This window comes from Drosophila suzukii, chromosome 3, assembly GCF_043229965.1.
Source record: "Drosophila suzukii chromosome 3, CBGP_Dsuzu_IsoJpt1.0, whole genome shotgun sequence".
Lineage (NCBI taxonomy): Eukaryota > Metazoa > Arthropoda > Insecta > Diptera > Drosophilidae > Drosophila > Drosophila suzukii.
Window position 1 is genome coordinate 60,205,949 of NC_092082.1, and position 19,589 is coordinate 60,225,537.

A 19,589-nucleotide genomic window follows, 5' to 3' on the forward strand; every position below is an offset into this window, starting at 1 on the left:
CCAATTTTTTGTGTCACATTAGTTCTATATATCAGTGTTCTAATAGAAGAACAACCAAGTTATAAAAATATATATTCAACAAAAAACTAAAAAATCTGAGACCATCCCCAAAATGTCCTGCTCACATACTTAAGCCACCTGGAACATATTGGTTGAAAAAGTTAAAATTTGCCCAATATTCCTTATACTTTTAATAAATTTACTTCAATATTGAGTGGGATGACCTTTCTGCTTAAGAAGAGCGGAGCAACGCTTTGTCATTGAGTCCACAAGACGTGCGCACTGTTGATGGGTGATTTTCTTCTTCACTGCCCTGTCTATTTCGCCGTTCATAATGCCATCTATCTTCCCTAGGGGACCTACGCCCGATGCGGTGAAACAGCCCCAGACCATAATCGAAGCGCCACCATGTTTAACAGTCTTCTTCGTGTATTTGGGGTCCAATTGTTTGTTGGGAGAACGTCGTACATATGGTTTACCATCACTCCCAAAGACATTAAACTTCGATTCGTCGCTCCAAACAATCATGTTCCAAAAATTGGGACCTTTTTGAATATGCTCTCTGGCGAATTGAAGGCGCTTTTTAACATTTTTAATTGACAGCAATGGTTTTTTTTGGCAATGCGTCCATATAACCCGATTTAATTTAGCCGTCTTCTTATGGTCTGAGTTGAGACATTCACGCCATAGTCCATAATCAAACGGATCGGCTTTACTGATTTTGGAAATCCGTCTATCGTCGTTTAAAGTGGTTTTTCTGGGCTTTTCACGTGGAACACTTTCCCAGATTCCATGTTTCTTATAAAATACAATCGCATTTCTGACTTTGCCACGCAAAAAAATGTAAGGTCTTACAAATTTGTAGAATATTTGTGTTTTTTTCGTAATATCCCATATTAGCTTCCTTTCGGCCGGATTTGAATTCTTATTTTTAGCCATAGCGGTCAAATTGTTTTGGGAAACGTATTTAATATTCAATATTTTAGTTTAGAAAATAACTAGCACAATTTTCCCGGAAAAAACACAAGTTTGACGATTTTAGCTCAAGGTGGCTTAAGTATATGGGCAGAGCGCAATACTTCTTTTTGACATATAGTCATTTTTTTGGAATATTCCGAATACCTACTTGTCATTATACGCTTGCTACCCTCTGATTTGATTTCAGTCAGAAGTTTGCAACGCAGTGAAGAAGACGTTTCCGACCCCATAAAGTATATATATTCTCTTTCAGCATGACTAGACGAGTCGATCTAGCCATGTCCGTCTGTCCGTCCGTTTCTACGCAAACTAGTCTCTCAGTTTTAAAGCAATCGGGCTGAAACTTTCCCAAAAGTCTTATATCTTTTGCAGGTAGTACATAACCTCAACGCTTGGAAATATAATTTTTTAATTAGTTCTAAATTTCGAATTTAATTTTATCAAAATCGGACGACTATATCATATAGCTGCCATAGGAACGAGCGGAAAATTGGAAGGAAAATAATATGAAACAAATTATAGCTTCGGTGTTTTTTGACATATTATTTTATACTATTGGGAATATCATTTTTTGTGTTTTTAAATTCAATAATTATAGCTGCAAGGGTATACAAGCTTCGGCTTGCCGAAGATAACTTCCTTTCTTGTTTTTTACTGTGATCAGCTGCTTAAATAACAGTGTTGCAAAATGCAAAAATTTCAGGCCGAAATAAATATGTTCAAAAAAGTTATTAAGAAAACAGTTTATGGTAGTGGCAGTGGCTTAAGTCTGTGAGCATCACTGTATACCATTGCATTTATAATTATTAAATTTAAAATTGCAACAAATTATATTCCCAATAGGATAATATGTCAGAAAACACCGAAGCTATAAATTGTTTCATATTATTTTCCCACCAATTTACCGATCGTTCCTATGACAGCTATAAGATATAGTCGTCCGATTTTGATAAAATGAAATCCGAAATTCAGTACTAGTTAAAAAGCGTTATTTCCAAGCGTAGAAGGTTATATGTTAAACAAGAAATGAAGTTAACTTCGGTTAGCCGAAGTTCGTATACCCTCGCAGATATAATTATTAAATTTAAGAATACAAAGAATGATATTCCCAGTAGTATAAGATAATATGTCAAAAAACACCGAAGCTATAATTTGTTTCATATTATATTCCCACCAATTTTTCGATCGTTCCTATGGCAGCTATATGATAAAGTCGTCGGATTTTAATAAAATTAAATACGAAATTCAGAACTAATTTGAAAATGGTTTTTCGAAGTGTAGGAGGTTATATGTTAAAAAACACCGAAGCTATAATTTGTTTTATATTATTTTCCCGCCAATTTTCCGATCGTTCCTATGGCAGCTATATGATATAGTCGTCAGATTTTGATAAAATTGAATTCGAAATTCAGAACTAATTAAAAAATGGTATTTCCAAGCGTAGGAGGTTATATGTATGTCAAAAAACACCGAAGCTATAATTTGTTTATATTATTTTCCCACCAATTTTCCGATCGTTCCTGTGCCAGCTATATGATATAGTCGTCCGATTTTGATAAAACTAAATTCAAAATTCAGAACTCATTAAAAAATGTTATTTCCAAGCGTATGAGTTTATATGTTAAAAAACACCAAAGAAATAATTTTAAAAAAACTTTTTTTCCGATTGTTCCTATGGGACCTATAAGATATAGTTGTCCGATCCGGCTAGTTCCGTCCTATTTACTTCCTGCAATAGAAAAAAGACTTGGGAAAGTTTCAGCCCGATAGCTTTAAGACTGAGAGACTAGTTTAAGTAGAAACGGACGGAGAGACGGACATGGCTAGATCGACTCGTCTAGTGATGCTGATCAAGAATATATATACTTTATGGGCTCGGAAACCTCTCCTTCACTGCGTTGCAAACTTCTGACTGAAATCATAATACCCTCTGCAAGGGTATAAAAATACAAACATCATTGTATTGACATTTTTGTGAGTATTTTTTTTGATTTTCTAAAAGTTGGACAGCTTTGCATATAAATTGCTCCCAGGGGATCGACCAACATATCAGTGAAGCTAGCCACAATTCATAAAAATTACAATTTGTGTACTAACATTGACTATTTTATCACTGCAAGGGTATATAAGCTTCGGCTTGCCTTAACCTCTTTTCTTGGTTTTTTTTAAATTTTATTTGGGTTTTAACTGTATCTTAATGCGCACATATACAAAAAAAAAACGTTTTCTTAGTTAAAGTGTTTATAAAATCAAAAACAAGGATTGGCTATTTATCTGACTCTAACAAGTTTTTAAAAAAAACTGCAAACTAGGATTAGATTTTGGTTTAAATTAGTTAAAATACAGCTCTTTTATAATGACTTACACTTGACGTAGGCACTAGGTCCTAATTCAAGAAAAGGCAGGCCTGCTATATGCTATGTTGCTGTTATTATGAACCTTTAACGATAATGCTGGCGGTCATTTTCTCAATACTGATCAAACTAAGATCGAAACGGTCTTATATTGATATGTTTTGTTGCCTACTGTATGTATTGTATTGTTGTAGCGAACCCAAATGACCTTCTAAAATTATGTGAACCACTTCAGAGGTTGTCTGTTAAGCATTTTATTGACTATATAATATATAAATATCCAAAATTTAAAAAATAAAGTTTACTAAAAAACAGAAAAACCTTGTTGGTATCTTAACTGAAAACTATGTGACTCATTGACACTACTTAAGTTATCGCACATTGCAGCCAAGAGCAAGCACTGCTATCTTTTCCTTACTCTTTTGAGTGTTTACTTTGATGCCAATTTATAAAAGCATTTTCTGGTAGCTGCACTTAGGCATACCGTTGCAACAGTGTTGCTATATAAGGCTTTGAATGTCTCCAATGGACTATCAGTTTGTCTTAAGATGAAGTTTCAGATCGCCATTAGCGCCGTCCTCGTTATTTCGTGTGGCCTTGTCCATGCCTATGATGGTGACGGACAACCAGGTTGCAAGTCCCAAGTCGAGTTAGACATCGCAGTTTTCCGAAACAATTGGGATGCCACGTCGTACTGGAAGTGTGAGACACTTGACAAGCCAGCCACTGAATTCAAGTGCCCCAGCGAAACGGGATTCATGGATAGTCTCAAGAACTGTGTCAGCTGGGAGGAATGGGAGTGGGAGAAACCCGTGGCCCCGATAAGCGAAGCGGATTAGTGACTAAGCGCACGAAACACGGAAATAGAACAGCAGGATGTGATTATTTATGTTGTTAAATTGAGAATAAAAAACTGCGCTAGGGGTGGCATACGCAGTAAAACAGATTCTTATGGTAAAGGGAAAAGCAAGACCGGGAATTAGTCGCGTGTTCGAAGGCCCCAAATCGAGGTGCGACGTGTGCCCACAGTCGGTCTGGAAACTGAACTGTGAATGAACTTGTTGATGCCCATTTTGGGCATTTGCTTCTCAAGAACTTCCATAGCAGCGTCCGACAGCATTCCAAAAATGTCCAAATAGGTCAGAGAGGGCATACCCTTAAGTTCACTGCAAGCAACAATAAATTAAATTAAAGGATTACAAATAAATAAACTTCGGCAATCCGAAGTTTTATACCCTTGCATCCTATGCCCTATACCGAAACCGATAGACGGACATGGCTAGACGGACTTGTCTAGTGACACTTATCCAGAATATATATAATTTTTAGGGTCTCAATAGCGTTGAAAAGATCTGACTGAAATCATAATAACCTCTGCACACAATAAAATGTGGAGTAGAGTTAACTTACATGAATCTGGTAGCAGGAATGAGATAACAACGCGAAACAGATAAATATTCAAGCATCCTAAACTTCATAATTGCAGTAATGGCTGCTGGGGTAAGGCTGTTGCAATCCGATAGATCAAGCTCCAACAGCTGGGGGCACCGTTTCTGTAGCGATGCCACATCTAAAAAAAGTTTTAGCCAATATGGATCGGGATGATCTACTGGGCACTACTTACGAGAGTCAAACAAAACACGTCGGCAGCCAGCGATATTGAGCCGAATAACATTTGGGGAGATGTTAGTAACCAACGCCGTGACAGCATCTGCGCTAAGATCAGTCCACGATATGTTTAAGCTGCTTAGGTTGGTCAGAGACTGCATCATTAGACGTACACTGTTGGTTGTTAGGCCGCTGGCCATGGTCAGATTGACTGCCTCCAAGGCTTTATTTCTGGCGATCTCCGTGCAGATGCTATCATCAAGCTCAATGTTTTCTAGGCTTATTTTCTTTAGCTGGCGGCAGTGAGATAATAGTGTGCGCAGTGAGCTCCGGCTGATGGATGCCATGCTCAAGTCGAGATATTGAAGTCGCGCCCTAAATCCTGCCGATGATGGTGTGAATGCTGGTTCCTGAACCTGCTTTGCAGGAGTAAATAGAATTACTGAACTTACCCTCGAATTACAATTTGCAAGTGTTACTTACACTAGCCTGGGCCAGACGTATTACCAAGACTCCTCGCCGCACAATTTGCTCGAGGGCGCCAGGGTGAATGGTCCGCAGACCCAGATCCAACCTTGTCCACAAGGTCTCATCGCGGGAACAGCGGTTAAAGCGGCGACAAACGGTGCTCATTCGCAGTAGCGTCTTCTTCGGGAGCCACTTAAAGATGTTCAAGAGGATTTCGTCGGAAAGTCTTTCAAAGTAGTTAATTTCGCTGCTGATGTGGGCGCTCATGGCAGGGGTGCGGTACACAAAAAAGCTGTCCGTGGGCATAAGACGAGTGATCTGTGTTGACGAATGCTTCTTTGCCTGTCGAACTTGCGCAAGCCTGCTGGTGGAGGGCTGAAAATTGAGCATGGCCGCCGTCTCACTCTGGTTGTTGCAGCTAACTGCTGCCAAGGGGTTTCGCAAGCGCTTGCTTGGTGAATTTGAGTTGCTGCCGCCCTCAGAGCCCAGTGCCGACCGCTTTGACTGTGCCAGGATCTGCAGCTTCTCAGCCGACTGGCGGGTCAGGGACATGGCATCCTCGACAGCGATACTTTCCTGAGTGGTGTCCGCTGAGGAGCCCAAGCTCAGTCGCTGTGGATGATGAAGCTGGTGCGCCATACGGGGAACACTGACGTACGGAGTCGTCTCGTTGGAGTTGTCGTCGCTGGTGGCACTTGCACTGACCGCCAAAGCAATGGCCGAGAGGGCTGAGGAGCTGCTCTCCTCTGAGTCCAGCATCCCAATGCCCATTTCCTCCAGGGCCTCAAATGTAAGTGCCGAGGGCGACGAAGGGTGCTCGTTGCGCGACGGCTTCGTGGCGGAAACTAGAGCGCCCACGGCAGAGGCGGAGTTCTTACTGGCCGAGCGTTTTCTGCAATAGTCGTGTATTAATTATAAGTGCACAGGTTGAATGTGCTTGTTCAGCATAGGGGGAGCGGTCAAGAACCAGCAATTAATAGTCACTTTATTGACCTCGTTTGGCCAACTTGCTGTACGTGTGACGTCACGGGAGTAGTAGTTTATAAGCCGCTTCCTGGCCACCAGCGAATTAGCAATTACCTGGTGATAGGACAAAGATTTTCCATATTCTCTGAGCCTCTGTGCTTTCGGCCGCTCATATTTACATAAAATTCACTTTTTTTCTCCGCCGTAAAGACCAAAATTTCGCGCTATTTTTGCGGGTTAATAGGGTTGTCATCGCATGACATTTTGGTATATAAATGATATCGTTATCGAAATATGCAAGAACTGCCGGCGTTGCCAGACAGCTGATCCACTAAGTGCTACCGTATTGACAAACAAATAACAAAGGCAAAACAGTTTATATCAATTGTACAAAATCCATTGTTAAAAAAAACAAGGCTGATTGTGATTGATACAGTCGACTGAATCATAAAAGGTGAGTAACGCGCTTTTAGACGCCACTGCCCTCAAGGCACATGTAGGTACTTATTCCACTTTCTTTGTTGAAGCTGGATTCTGGCCCGAAGATTTCTAAATGGTGAAAACAGTCCCGCTTCTGCCCCTTCCATCGGTCTTCCACTAGCACTATCAAGATGAGCATGCGCACACGTGCGTTGGTCTTCTCCACCTTCTTCGGCAGCTGTCTAGCCATCGGCCTCCTGCTGGTTAGCATGACGAGTAACCACTGGGTTCAAGCGACTCCACGCCGCAACTCCTCGGCGGAGGCTAAGGGCGAGGTAAACTTAGGACTCTTCTACGGCAACCAGCACCTAAATCCCGGATTCGGCGTGCGCACCTTTCCGGTTGATGGTAAGCCCACAAAATAAGCGGAGGAGGCTACTTGGTGAACATATGCACATATGTTCATATGTGGTCAATGGCTGGAGGACCCGTGCACTATAGGAATTCGACCGCATTTTCTGGCCGAACTTGATAACTTGTTAAACTTCAAAGATATCAATGTAACACTTCACGAATCATTTTTATACCCGTTACTCGTAGAGTAAAAGGGTATACTAGATTCGTCGGAAAGTATGTAACAGGCAGAAGGAAGCGTTTCCGACCCCATAAAGTATATATATTCTTGATCAGGATCACTAGCCGAGTCGATCTAGCCATGTCCGTCTGTCCGTCCGGATGAACGCTGAGATCTCGGAAACTATAAGAGCTAGGCTATTGAGATTTGGCGTGCAGATTCCTGAGCTTCTTACGCAGCGCAAGTTTGTTTCAGCAGAGTGCCACGCCCACTTTAACGCCCACAAACCGCCCAAAACTGTGGCTCCTACAGTTTTCATGCTAGAATAAAAATTTTAACTGAAATGTATTATTCTCATCAATACCTATCGATTGATCAAAAAAAAGTTTGCCACGCTCACTCTAACACCCATAATTTTGATGCTAGAATAAAAATTTTAACTGAAATGTATTGGTCTCGTCAATACCTATCGACTGATCCAAAATTGCCACGCCCACTCGAACGCCCATAACGCTTAAATTTGTCTACCGCCGGTAGGTGGCGTGTTTTAATCTCGCTTTGCTGCTTGCATATCTCCATTTCCCTTTGGTCCCTTTAGCTGAGTAACGGGTATCTGATAGTCGAGGTACTCGACTATAGCGTTCTTCCTTGTTTTATTTTTTTTTAGTTTAACTTTAAAACTAAAAAAAAATCATATTTGATTTTCAAAAAATCAGAAATTATCACTTTTTTTGAGTTTTATAAAAATCAAAAATAATCATATTTCAGGATTATTTCTGAATTTTATTTATTTCATAATAAAACTCATTTTGAAACCACAGCAAGGGTATCTCGCATGGAAAACAAAATGGTTATATTAGCCTTCTGCTTCCTTGCAGATGATATTATTATAATCATATTTCAGGATTATTTCTGAGTTTTATTTATTTCATAATAAAACTCATTTTGAAACCACAGCAAAGGTATCTCGCATGGAAAACAAAATGGTTATATTAGCCTTCTTTTCCACAATCTATAGAAGCTAATATAATCTAGATCAACAATGATCATTATTTTTGATTTTTATTTTTTTCCCTCAGGAATAATGATTATTTTTGATTTTTATTATAAAACTAAAAAATTATTATTTATTTTGAGGAATTTTATAAAAACGACAAATTTTAAAATTATTTTTTAAATATATACACAGAAAAAATGTATAATTGTTCATAAATTTTGGTCCCTTGTGTTGCCTTATCATATTGATATTTCCGAACATGTCAAATTTATGTTTTCAAACATATCAATATGATGTTTTTCATTCAGGATTGATATGTGCACATATCAAATTTGTGACAAAACGATAGTATTTTAATACCAGTATGGTAATTTTTAATGTGAAAATGATATGCTTTCATATCAAACTAATATCCTTTTATATCAATTTGTAATTATACCCGTTACTCGTAGAGTAAAAGGGAATACTAGATTCGTCGGAAAGTATGTAACAGGCAGAAGGAAGCGTTTCCGACCCCATAAAGTATATATATTCTTGATCAGGATCACTAGCCGAGTCGATCTAGCCATGTCCGTCTGTCCGTCTGTCCGGATGAACGCTGAGATCTCGGAAACTATGGGAGCTAGGCTATTGAGATTTGGCGTGCAGATTCCTGAGCTTCCTACGCAGCGCAAGTTTGTTTCAGTAGACTGCCACGCCCACTCTAACGCCCACAAACCGCCCAAAACTGTGGCTCCTACAGTTTTGATGCTAGATAAAAAATTTTAACTGAAATGTAATGTTCTCATCAATACCTATCGATTGGCCCAAAAAAAAGTTTGCCACGCCCACTTTAACGCCCACAAACCGCAAAACCCTGTGACGCCCACAATTGTCATGCTAGATAAAAAATTTTAACTGAAATGTATTGGTCTCGTCAATACCTATCGATTGATCCAAAAAAAAATTTGCCACGCCCACTCTAACGCCCATAACGCTTAAATCTGTACACCGCCGGTAGGTGGCGCATTTTAATCTCGCTTTGCTGCTTGCGTATCTCCATTTAGCTGAGTAACGGGTATCTGATAGTCGAGGTACTCGACTATAGCGTTCTCCCTTGTTTTTCATATCAGATTGTTGTGTTCATAATATCAATACTAACCAGTTTTGATTTTACTTTTTTGCTTGTATAAAAAAGATTATTAAATCCCCTTTAAATTTGCTTAAAATTTTTTTTTTCAAAATATTTGAGTTCACTACAAACATATTTTTTTCATTTTATGGCCGATCTCTCTGAACTCGGACCACTCATGTACAATGCACATATGTAGGTTTGCTACAGGGTCAGGAAGTTCTTCTCCTGTCCCCGACAGATGACTTGGCATCCTGGCCATAGAGTAAGAATCTATATAGAGGTTTCAATTGCTCTGCCCGAACCTCTGCCCAACCTCTGCTAAGAGCCAATTCAAGGCCAAGTTTGAAGCTAACTTAGGTGCGAAGCAACAGCAATAGGGATTTCGATTAAAAACAAAAACAAAACAGTGAGCAAGAGCGGTGCAGAATGAGGTGGGAAGGAATTACAAGTTCGGTCGAACTTGTCAAAAAGAGGGGAAATAAGCATTTTTCGCCTAGGTGGCATCATAGCCTCATTATCTAAAGAGAGCGGCAGAGCAATTGGCGCCTCTATATAGTTCATTACTCTATGATCCTGGCCAGCCATTTGACTTTGTTGCAGCGCAGCCACTTAGAATCACGTTGCGGTGTCCAAGGAGTAAATTAATTCAAATTAGTCAAGCATCATGTAGCATCATCAAAATCGAATAAAGAGCGCAAAATGTTTCACTTTTATATAAAAACAATATATACCATAAATACACAAAAAATACGAAGGCAAAGTCATAATTTTTTTGAATACATTTCGATGTTACTCAGATCGGCTAATACCCCCTTCCCATAGAGTCCATCCGTTCGAAACGGTTGGGATTTTTGACAAGTGTGAAACTCTGATTCCCACAGGGCATATCCACCATCTACCATCCGATAACACTTGATCTGAAGACCTGTGGCTAATCAAACCAAACCTGTTGCTTCTCCGCCTCCCACTTTCCCACAGAGCATATCCACCATCTACCATCCGATAACAGCTGATCTTGCTAATCTAACCAAACCTTTTGCTTCTGCGCCGTCCATTTTCGATTGTTCCCTGTCGTTACTGTTTACGTTTTCGTAGTGAATGTTTCAATTTCCACTGTCAAAGTTGCACGGAAAAATCGTCGCCTAAGTATCGCATAAAAGAGTCCGTCAAATTTGGATGGGGAACTAACTGGGAAGTTTTCGGAACGCCAATACCTTATGGACCATCCGTTCAACGCATGGTAGATGGTGGTTGGATCTCTGTGGGAAGACGTCGAAAAATCGTATTCTTTGTAGTGTGACCAAAGTTTTCAAAGTTCACACTCAATGCATATAGCATGGACTTACTGTCAAGCAGCTTTGTTTGTTGATAAACGGAAAACAAGACGAAGAGTCTGCCGGTGCGCAAAGAAACTATGTACATAAATTAGTTTAAAGCTTCTTTCTCGCCCTACGGATGCTTCGCCATTTTCCTGCGCCATCTGCAGTCCAACTCCGAATCCCAATAGGCATATTGGACCTTGTATAAGTGGGAGCCGGATTGGGAACGGGGTTGTTCCGTCGCCCAGCATCCTGGTAATGGGTGCTAATGGCTCCTCCAGCTGTCCCTTAGCGGGCGCCCTTTTTTCCTCCCCCCTATAGAAGCCATCGCGTCCTCCATCACCGCTTTAGCTGTCAAGTAACTGGTGGAGGTGGAGTCCGCTGGTTCCCCAATGGAGAGCTTGTCGGAGATCGTTCAATTTTATTATCGTGCAGTCGTTTTTTGGGTTTTCCTTCCATTTAAAATTTTTAGTTTTCTCACAGTTTTTGCACGATCAACGCCAAAGATTAAATTTCTTATTCTTTGGGCCGCGGCTAACGGCGTTCATCGAAATTAACTCGCTAAATGTGGTATTTTTTCTGGTATTTCCTAAGCTCATCTGAGTACCGCTAGCTCGGTTTTCGTCGATGTTAGTACTCACAACATAATTAACAAAATAATAACATAAGCCTAGACCGAAGTTTTCAAAGTTCACCCGCAATCCATGTGGCATGGTCTTACTGTCAATCAGCTGGGCTTGTTGCCAAACGGAAAACAAATCAATTGGAGCAATTTAAAATAGATGAGTCTGCTGGTGCACAAAACAAAAACAAGGAAGAACGCTATAGTCGAGTACCTCGACTATCAGATACCCGTTACTCAGCTAAAGGGACCAAAGGGAAATGGAGATATGCAAGCAGCAAATCGAGATTAAAATACGCCACCTACCGGCGGTAGACAGATTTAAGCGTTATGGATCAATCGATAGGTATTGACGAGACCAATACATATCAGTTAAAATTTTTTATCTAGCATGAAAACTGTGGCCGTCACAGGTTTGGGCGGCTTATGGGCGTTAGAGTGGGCGTGGCAATTTTTTTTCGTGTCACTCGATAGGTATTGATGAGAAGAATACACTTATGTCATAGAGTAATGAACTATATAGAGGCGCCAATTGCTCTGCCGCTCTCTTTAGATAATGAGGCTATGATGCCACCTAGGCGAAAAATGCTTATTTCCCCTCTTTTTGACAAGTTCGATCGAACTTGTAATTCCTTCCCACCTCATTCTACACCGCTCTTGCTCACTGTTTTGTTTTTGTTTTTAATCGAAATCCCTATTGCTGTTGCTACGCACCTAAGTTAGCTTCAAACTTGGCCTTTAATTGGCTCTTAGCAGAGGTTGGGCAGAGGTTCGGGCAGAGCAATTGGCGACTCTATATAGATTCTTACTCTATGCTTATGTTAAAATTTTTATTCTAGCATCAAAACTTTAGGAGCCACAGTTTTGGGCGGCTTGTGGGCGTAAGAGTGGGCGTGGCACATTGCTGAAACAAACTTGCGCTGCGTAAGAAGCTCAGGAATCTGCACGCCAAATCTCAATAGTCTAGCTCCCATAGTTTCCGAGATCTCGGCGTTCATCCGGACGGACAGACGGACATGGCTAGATCGACTCGGCTACTGATCCTGATCAAGAATATATATACTTTATGGGGTCGGAAACCCTTCCTTCTGCCTGTTACATACTTTCCGACGAATCTAGTATACCCTTTTACTCTACGAGTAACGGGTATAATAAATGAAATGTTCAACGAATGCTTTTATTTATGTAAATTAGAAGTTTAAGGCTTCCTTCTCGCCCCGCGGGTGCTTCGCCATCTTTCCCGAGCCATCTGTAGTCGAGCTCCGAGTCCCAATAGGCTGGCCAGTAATGGCTGGTAATGGCTCCCCCAGCTGTCCCTTAGTGGGCGACCTTATTTTCTTCCGCTTATAGAAGTCGGCGCGTCCTCCATCTCCGCTTCAGCTGTCAAGCAGCTGGTGGAGGTGGAGTCCTCAATGGAGAGCTCGTCGAAGATCTAGGGATGTCCCATGTTCCTTCCCACTGGGATTCTCTAGTGGATCTATTCCAGCGCTTCAACTATTCTGATGATTTTCCTCGTTGTGGTATTGCTTCCTTTCGGTCAAGTCCCACAATAATGGGCAACAGCTTGGATTAGGCGACCTCTTTCATCTGCACTGACCTCCTTTAGCCGTTTTTCTTCCATTTTTCATTTTTAAATTCCCCACCGCTTCTGTACGAATACCGTCAAAGATTAAATTTCTTATTCTTTGGGCCGCGGCTAACGCCGTTCATCGAAAATTCACTCTCGAAATTTGGTATTTTTTCTGGTATTTCCTTAGCTCATCTGAGTACCGCGCTGAAAAGCAGACCCGACGGAAAGCTTTAGCCGGCTGTTTGCCTCTCGCTCACTCCTATGGTTAGCTCGCGGTTTTCGTCGATGTGAGTACTAGGCTACAGGGAAGGAAAATTATATGACAATGTTTCGAAAGTGAAAACTACAATAAGTCTGGTAAATTGTAATCAGTGTGAAGCTTTTGAAAGTGATAACTGAAACAGAAGTTCTTTATTTTCTGTACAGGGAAGAACTATTATTTCACATTCATAATAAATAATTTAATTTTTAAAAAACGACCCGTTCTAATTTGATCGCCTACTTTCAGTTTACACGTTTGTCCGCACGGAGAACGGCGAAACCAGCTTCTGGCTCTGGCTTCTCACCACCTTAGGCACTGGCTTTGGCCTTCTGGCCTGCGCAGTGGCCGCTATCGCCGCAGTCCTGAAGTCAGCCTCTGCGGCCAAGAAAGGCGGAACAATGGTGCTTCTCCTGGCCGCTAATATATCAGCTGCGGGGGCCCAGGTGGTGGCATTTGGGGCATGGCTGGTGCAGTTCTACAAATACTTTACCCTCAACGTGCTTCTTGCGGAGCACCAACAACAGCACTGGTACAGCACTGGATTGGCCTACCTTGGCTACAGCTTCTACCTGGTCGTGATTTCCACCATCGTGGTGCTGCTTAACATCGCCGTTCTGTTGTACGCGGAGCGCAGAGATCTCCGCGACCGCCAACGCCTGGAGCCGCCAAGTGACGACAAGAACAAGGCCGCCATAATGCTGTACTAAGGAAAAAATTAGAATTGTGAATAAACCTCAAAGCATCTGCTCGGCAAGCGGACGAGCAGTGACACCAAGAAATCTCAGTGGCTCAAATGTTTGTGCCTTACTTAAGGATGCCTTTTGCTTGCCAACCACAAGGCACATTTATATACCCAAGATTAGATAAGCACTTACTTCAGGCTCACGGTGAACATTCAGCGGCATTGGAACCCTGGAGAACGTGTGCATTTCACTGCCCGCACATACCCATATTTATTTACCATATTTATATACTCGTTTGACTTTTCTCTCTACTTTGTATTTACTGCTACCGACAGCCAAGTATTTATATGTGCATATTTACAAATACAACAACAGTCATTACTACAAAATAGAAAACACATGCGCTTTGTTTTTTAATTGATATATCTATCAGGACCACCTTCCAAGGGAAGTGGGACTTGACAGGAGCACACGCTACACTTCCTCATGGTTAAACTCAGAAACTGCAAGAACGAGTCAATTATAAAAAGGTCTGGGGGTGTCAGTGCCTTGATGAATTGTTTAGGAATCTTTCTTTTCCCAAATGTCACAACATTTCTAACGTTCCAGCTAAGTTATGTATATATGTAGGATCGGAAACAGTGAAGACCACACGGCGAGCGCAAAATCCAAGTGTCATTGCATTCAATTTTGCAAAGAATCAATTACCTTTATTCTGTCAACGGATGTATGTGTCTCTTTTCCGGGACTTGTACTTTTTTTGTCTTGGTCTTGGGAGGCACTTCCAACTCCGACCCAAGACCAATCACCCTGAGCTGCTATAGATAGAGCCAATTACGTCATCATTAGTTTTGATTAGTTTTCAGGGCTCATGTTGATGGGAAAACTGCTCGGCACTTCCGGCACCACCTACTGTTTCCCATTCGGGCTTGATGTCCTGCTGGGCGACGGTCGGGTGCTGTTTTGGTTGGTTTTTGGTTTGATTTCAATGACTGCGCAAAATTGATGGACGTGTTTTTGATTGAGGCTTGATCGGTGCCACCTTTCCTTGCGTCATGCAGCAGAACTCTTCTGAGAGTGCGGATATTGTTCAATTGTCCCGTCTCCGACCTTCTTCGCCTGTGGCTTATCTCGAAAAAACAGCTTAGGACCATGTGGGGGGATTTGGGCAAACCAGTCGACGTTTTGTCAGTTTCCATCGCCTTACCCTGTTTGTGCACTGCAAGCATTATGCGATACGCGGCGTTAGGATTAAAAGACAAATTGCGTATATGTATATATATATAGCCTTGCAGAAACCGCGCAAGGATGGGCTCATTAGGGTCCTAGCTCGGGCGAGATTACGCAGCGGACAATCGACTTATTAACAGTGTTTATGCAGATAAACTCATCGTTTAGCGGCTGTCGGGACATACCCACTTTTCCGCCTAAGGTCTGCGGACAGACCCCTGGAAAATACGATCGCAGACCACTAAGACCGGAGGAAGGGCGTCGAAACTGGGAATATTAGGCAACTCCAAGCTCCCGAGAAGAGTCTATGCCAACATACTTAAATGGAAAGTCTCGTAATCTACAGCAGTGGCCTATCAATAGAAATACCTATTCGGTCACCACCCATGTTGAAAAGTGGTTCTATATAAACTGGGGCATGAAGTTGACATTACTTTTTTATAGATCAGACCCGTCTATTCATCGGAAAAGACTTTCTATAACCGCAAAACAGACAGGCCAAATGAAAGCCAGCAAGAAGGCCAGACCAACTGTCTCCTATTCTTGCGGGGATGTTGCTCCTGTCGGCCAATAAATTTTCCAATTAAATGGATCCTCTGACTTTTTGAACAGGAAGATTCTACCCCTGCCTCGGGCATGCCTGTGTCCATTCATCCCTATGCTTGCTGCTAAGGGATGAGGGTTGGTGGGTAAGGGGATGAAACAGTCGCACAGGCTTGGCTGAGAACTGGCGCTGTGAAAGGTAGCCAGACCCGTTGAGCTGCGACTCCATTTTTTATTATGCTCACTCTGGGCTTGTTTTGATCCTTGGGTTTTCGCACTGCCCTGCATCCAATTGCTTCGGCCGGCTATTGTAGAAATGCGAAATTATGGCCCGTATATTTCTCTATTAGTGGCACAAAAGACATTTCAATTTCTCACTCTGGGTGGGCAGAAGGTTCAGAGGTGCTGCTAGGAAAGAAGTACTGGTAGTCCTGGCAATTACCTCGTTGCGAACTTTCTTCGGACCACCCGAGGAATCGTGTTTGTCCTTTTTGTGGTCATGAATGGCCAGTGACCTACACGGCAATAGTTCAGAAATGTCAATAGGTTATTGATAGCCAACTACTTTCTTGTTAAGAAATATTGCAATATATTGGTATGGAACAATGCAGAATTACACTGATAAACCTAGTGCAACTTTATATGTACAATGTACACATTTGTATATATGTATGTACAGTAGGGTGGGTCGATTTGGGTGCCTAAAAATCGAATGGGGGAACGTAATTTTTAAAGGAAATTAAGCAATATTGCCGAACAAACTTATGGTCTAAAATGGGCTTTGACACCCCCAAACGAGAATGAAAACAAGGAAGAACGCTATAGTCGAGTACCTCGACTATGAGATACCCGTTACTCAGCTAATGAGACCAAAGGGAAATGGAGATATGCAAGCAGCAAAGCGAGATTGAAATGCGCCACCTACCGGCGGTAGACAGATTTAAGCGTTATGGGCGTTAGAGTGGGCGTGGCAAACTTTTTTGGGTCAATCGATAGGTATTGACGAGAACAATACATTTCAGTTAAAATATGTATTCTAGCATCAAAACTGTAGGAGCCACTGTTTTGGGCGGCTTGTGGGCGTTAGAGTGGGCGTGGCACTCTGCTGAAACAAACTTGCGCTGCGCAGCAATCTCAGGAATCTGAGATAACGGGTATAACAAGGAAGAACGCTATAGTCGAGTACCTCGACTATCAGATACCCGTTACTCAACTAAAGGGACCAAAGGGAGATGGAGATATGCAAGCGCCACCTACCCGTGATCTCAATATATGGTTATGTGGGCGGTAGACAGATTTAAGCGTTATGGGCGTTAGAGTGGGCGTGGCCAACTTTTTTGGATCAATCGATAGGTATTGACGAGACCAATACATTTCAGTTAAAATTTTGTATCTAGCATGAAAATTTTGGCGCCACAGGTTTGGTCGGTTTGTGGGCGTTAGTGTGGGCGTGGCACCTTGCTGAAACAAAGTATTGTAGCTCCTATAGTTTCCGAGATCTCAGCGTTCATACGGACAGACGGACATAGCCAGATCGACTCGGCTAGTGATCCTGATCAAGAATACATATACTTTACGGGGTCGAAATCGCTTCCTTCTGCCTGTTACCTACTTTCCGTCGAATCTAGTATACCCTTTTACTCTACGAGTAACGGGTATAAAAATCTAACTTTCGTACGCCCCTAACGTGAACTACTAAAGCTTCAGGCCTGTGCTAAATGTCCTTGAAAAGGGTTTTTTTAAATGTTTTGTACGCTCTCCTCAGGTCCTAAATTTTCATACCCGTTACTCGTAGAGTAAAAGGGTATACTAGATTCGTCGGAAAGTATGTAACAGGCAGAAGGAAGCGTTTCCGACCCCATAAAGTATATATATTCTTGATCAGGATCACTAGCCGAGTCGATCTAGCCATGTCCGTCTGTCCGTCTGTCCGTATGAACGCTGAGATCTCGGAAACTATGAGAGTTACAATACTGGGATTAGGCACGCAGATTCCTGAGATTCCTGCGCAGCGCAAGTTTGTTTCAGTAGAGTGCCACGCCCACTCTAACGCCCACAAGCCGCCCAAAACAGTGGCTCCTACAGTTTTGATGCTAGAATAAAAATTTTAACTGAAATGTATTGTTCTCGTCAATACCTATCGATTGACCCAAAAAAGTTTGCCACGCCCCGTCTAACGCCCATAACGCTTAAATCTGTCTACCGCCGGTAGGTGGCGCATTTCAATCTCGCTTTGCTGCTTGCATATCTCCATTTCCCTTTGGTCTCATTAGCTGAGTAACGGGTATCTCATAGTCGAGGTACTCGACTATAGCGTTCTTCCTTGTTATACCCGTTACTCGTAGAGTAAAAGGGTATACTAGGTACGTCGGAAAGTATGTAAAAGGCAGAAGGAAGCGTTTCCGACCCCATAAAGTATATATATTCTTGATCAGGATCACTAGCCGAGTCGATCTAGCCATGTCCGTCTGTCCGTCTGTCCGTATGAACGCTGAGATCTCGGAAACAATACAAGCTACAATACTGGGATTAGGCATGCAGATTCCTGAGATTCCTGCGCAGCGCAAGTTTGTTTCAGCAGAGTGCCACGCCCACTCTAACGCCCACAAGCCGCCCAAAACTGTGGCTCCTACAGTTTTGATGCTAGAATAAATTTAATAAATAATTTTAACTGAAATGTAATGTTCTCATCAATACCTATCGATTGACCCAAAAATATGTTTGCCACGCCCACTTTAACGCCCACAAACCGCGAAAACCTGTGACGCCCACAATTTTCATGCTAGATAAAAAATTTTAACTGAAATGTATTGGTCTCGTCAATACCTATCGATTGATCCAAAAAGAAATGACACGCCCACTCTAACGCCCAAAACGCTTAATCTGTATACCGCCGGTAGGTGGCGCATTTTAATCTCGCTTTGTTGCTTGCATATCTCCATTTAGCTGAGTAACGGGTATCTGATAGTCGAGGTACTCGACTTTAGCGTTCTTCCTTGTTTTAAATTTAATTTGTTTTTACTTTTAAGTAACTACGAAATTTGTGTTTTTATAAAAATGTATTTTAAAAGTAGAGATTTCAGAGGATTAAATACACAATAAAATGAAGTCAGTTGGATAATTTTTTTTTTTTTTTTATTATATGATGGACGTTGATGCACTACGAGCAGTACAAACAAGTGGCCCAACGACACCAAGCACGTGCTTGTTACGCGCGGGGCCCTTTTATCAATTTGGGCATACGGTCGAGTGGCGTATTTTGAAGAGAGTAACTAACAAAAGTAGGAGTACCTCTATGAAACATTGAAAGTTAGGCGGTTTACAAGTTCTACAGAATCAATATCACCTCTTATAAGATTTTGCATAAAAATAGTACCAAGCATTGTTCTACGATTTGCAAGGGTAGGTAAATTAAGCAATAGTAATCTACTCTGATAGGAAGGTAGCCTTATGTTTTGATCCCAGTTCAAACTACGAAGGGCAAAAAGAAGAAATTTTTTTTGTACCGACTCAATACGGTCAATATGCACTTGGTATTGTGGACTCCAAACCGAAGAACAATATTCCAAAAATAAACAAAGTAAACAGCAAAGGGCCCAAATGACTACCCTGAGGCACTCCAGATGTCACATAGATCAGTTTTGAGGCAGCGTTCTTGAATATAACCCTCTGAGTCCTACCATTCAAATAACTTGAAATCCAAGTTAATAAATTACAGAAGATCTTTTTAAAATTTGACGTCTTTTGGTAAATTTAAAAAAATTCTATTTAAAAAAATTTTTTTTGGTCAAATCCTGTAACACGTGCTTACTTATTTACCGAATAGTATATGTGAAAAATTATTTTTTGCGAATTTGCGAAAAAGTTGCACGTTTTTTTGT

The 19,589-nt window shown here is 41.6% G+C and overlaps 3 protein-coding genes across 3 annotated transcripts; 2 read left to right on the forward strand and 1 right to left on the reverse strand.

Annotated features, from left to right (window-relative positions):
- Positions 1-3,570: 3,570 nt before the first annotated feature.
- Skp2 (S-phase kinase-associated protein 2) lies at positions 3,571-6,648 on the reverse strand. The gene is made up of 5 exons (XM_017076850.4): positions 6,489-6,648; positions 5,424-6,300; positions 4,957-5,356; positions 4,743-4,902; positions 3,571-4,498 (listed from the first exon to the last, which is right to left on the reverse strand). The coding sequence occupies exons 1-5, from the start codon at positions 6,545-6,547 to the stop codon at positions 4,312-4,314; spliced, it is 1,683 nt and encodes a 560-aa protein (XP_016932339.4). The 5' UTR covers positions 6,548-6,648; the 3' UTR covers positions 3,571-4,311.
- Positions 3,881-4,278, forward strand: LOC108011657 (uncharacterized). Its single transcript, XM_017076852.4, has one exon. The coding sequence runs from the start codon at positions 3,881-3,883 to the stop codon at positions 4,169-4,171; it is 291 nt and encodes a 96-aa protein (XP_016932341.1). The 3' UTR covers positions 4,172-4,278.
- A 26-nt stretch (positions 6,649-6,674) lies between the features above and the next one.
- Positions 6,675-14,331, forward strand: LOC108011656 (uncharacterized). The gene is made up of 3 exons (XM_017076851.4): positions 6,675-6,828; positions 6,902-7,202; positions 13,499-14,331. Exons 2-3 carry the CDS (start codon positions 6,986-6,988, stop codon positions 13,957-13,959), a joined length of 678 nt encoding a protein of 225 aa, XP_016932340.1. The 5' UTR covers positions 6,675-6,828; positions 6,902-6,985; the 3' UTR covers positions 13,960-14,331.
- The last annotated feature ends 5,258 nt before the right edge of the window (positions 14,332-19,589 follow it).

Coding starts and splice junctions, on each gene's coding strand:
- LOC108011657 (XM_017076852.4), top strand. CDS start 3,881: ATGAAGTTTCAGATCGCCATTAGCGCCGTCCTCGTTATTTCGTGTGGC.
- LOC108011656 (XM_017076851.4), top strand. CDS start 6,986: ATGAGCATGCGCACACGTGCGTTGGTCTTCTCCACCTTCTTCGGCAGC. Junction 7,203..13,498: donor GCGCACCTTTCCGGTTGATG/GTAAGCCCACAA, acceptor GCCTACTTTCAG/TTTACACGTTTGTCCGCACG.
- Skp2 (XM_017076850.4), bottom strand. CDS start 6,547: ATGAGCGGCCGAAAGCACAGAGGCTCAGAGAATATGGAAAATCTTTGT. Junction 6,301..6,488: donor AATCTTTGTCCTATCACCAG/GTAATTGCTAAT, acceptor CGACTATTGCAG/AAAACGCTCGGCCAGTAAGA. Junction 5,357..5,423: donor TACGTCTGGCCCAGGCTAGT/GTAAGTAACACT, acceptor CCTGCAAAGCAG/GTTCAGGAACCAGCATTCAC.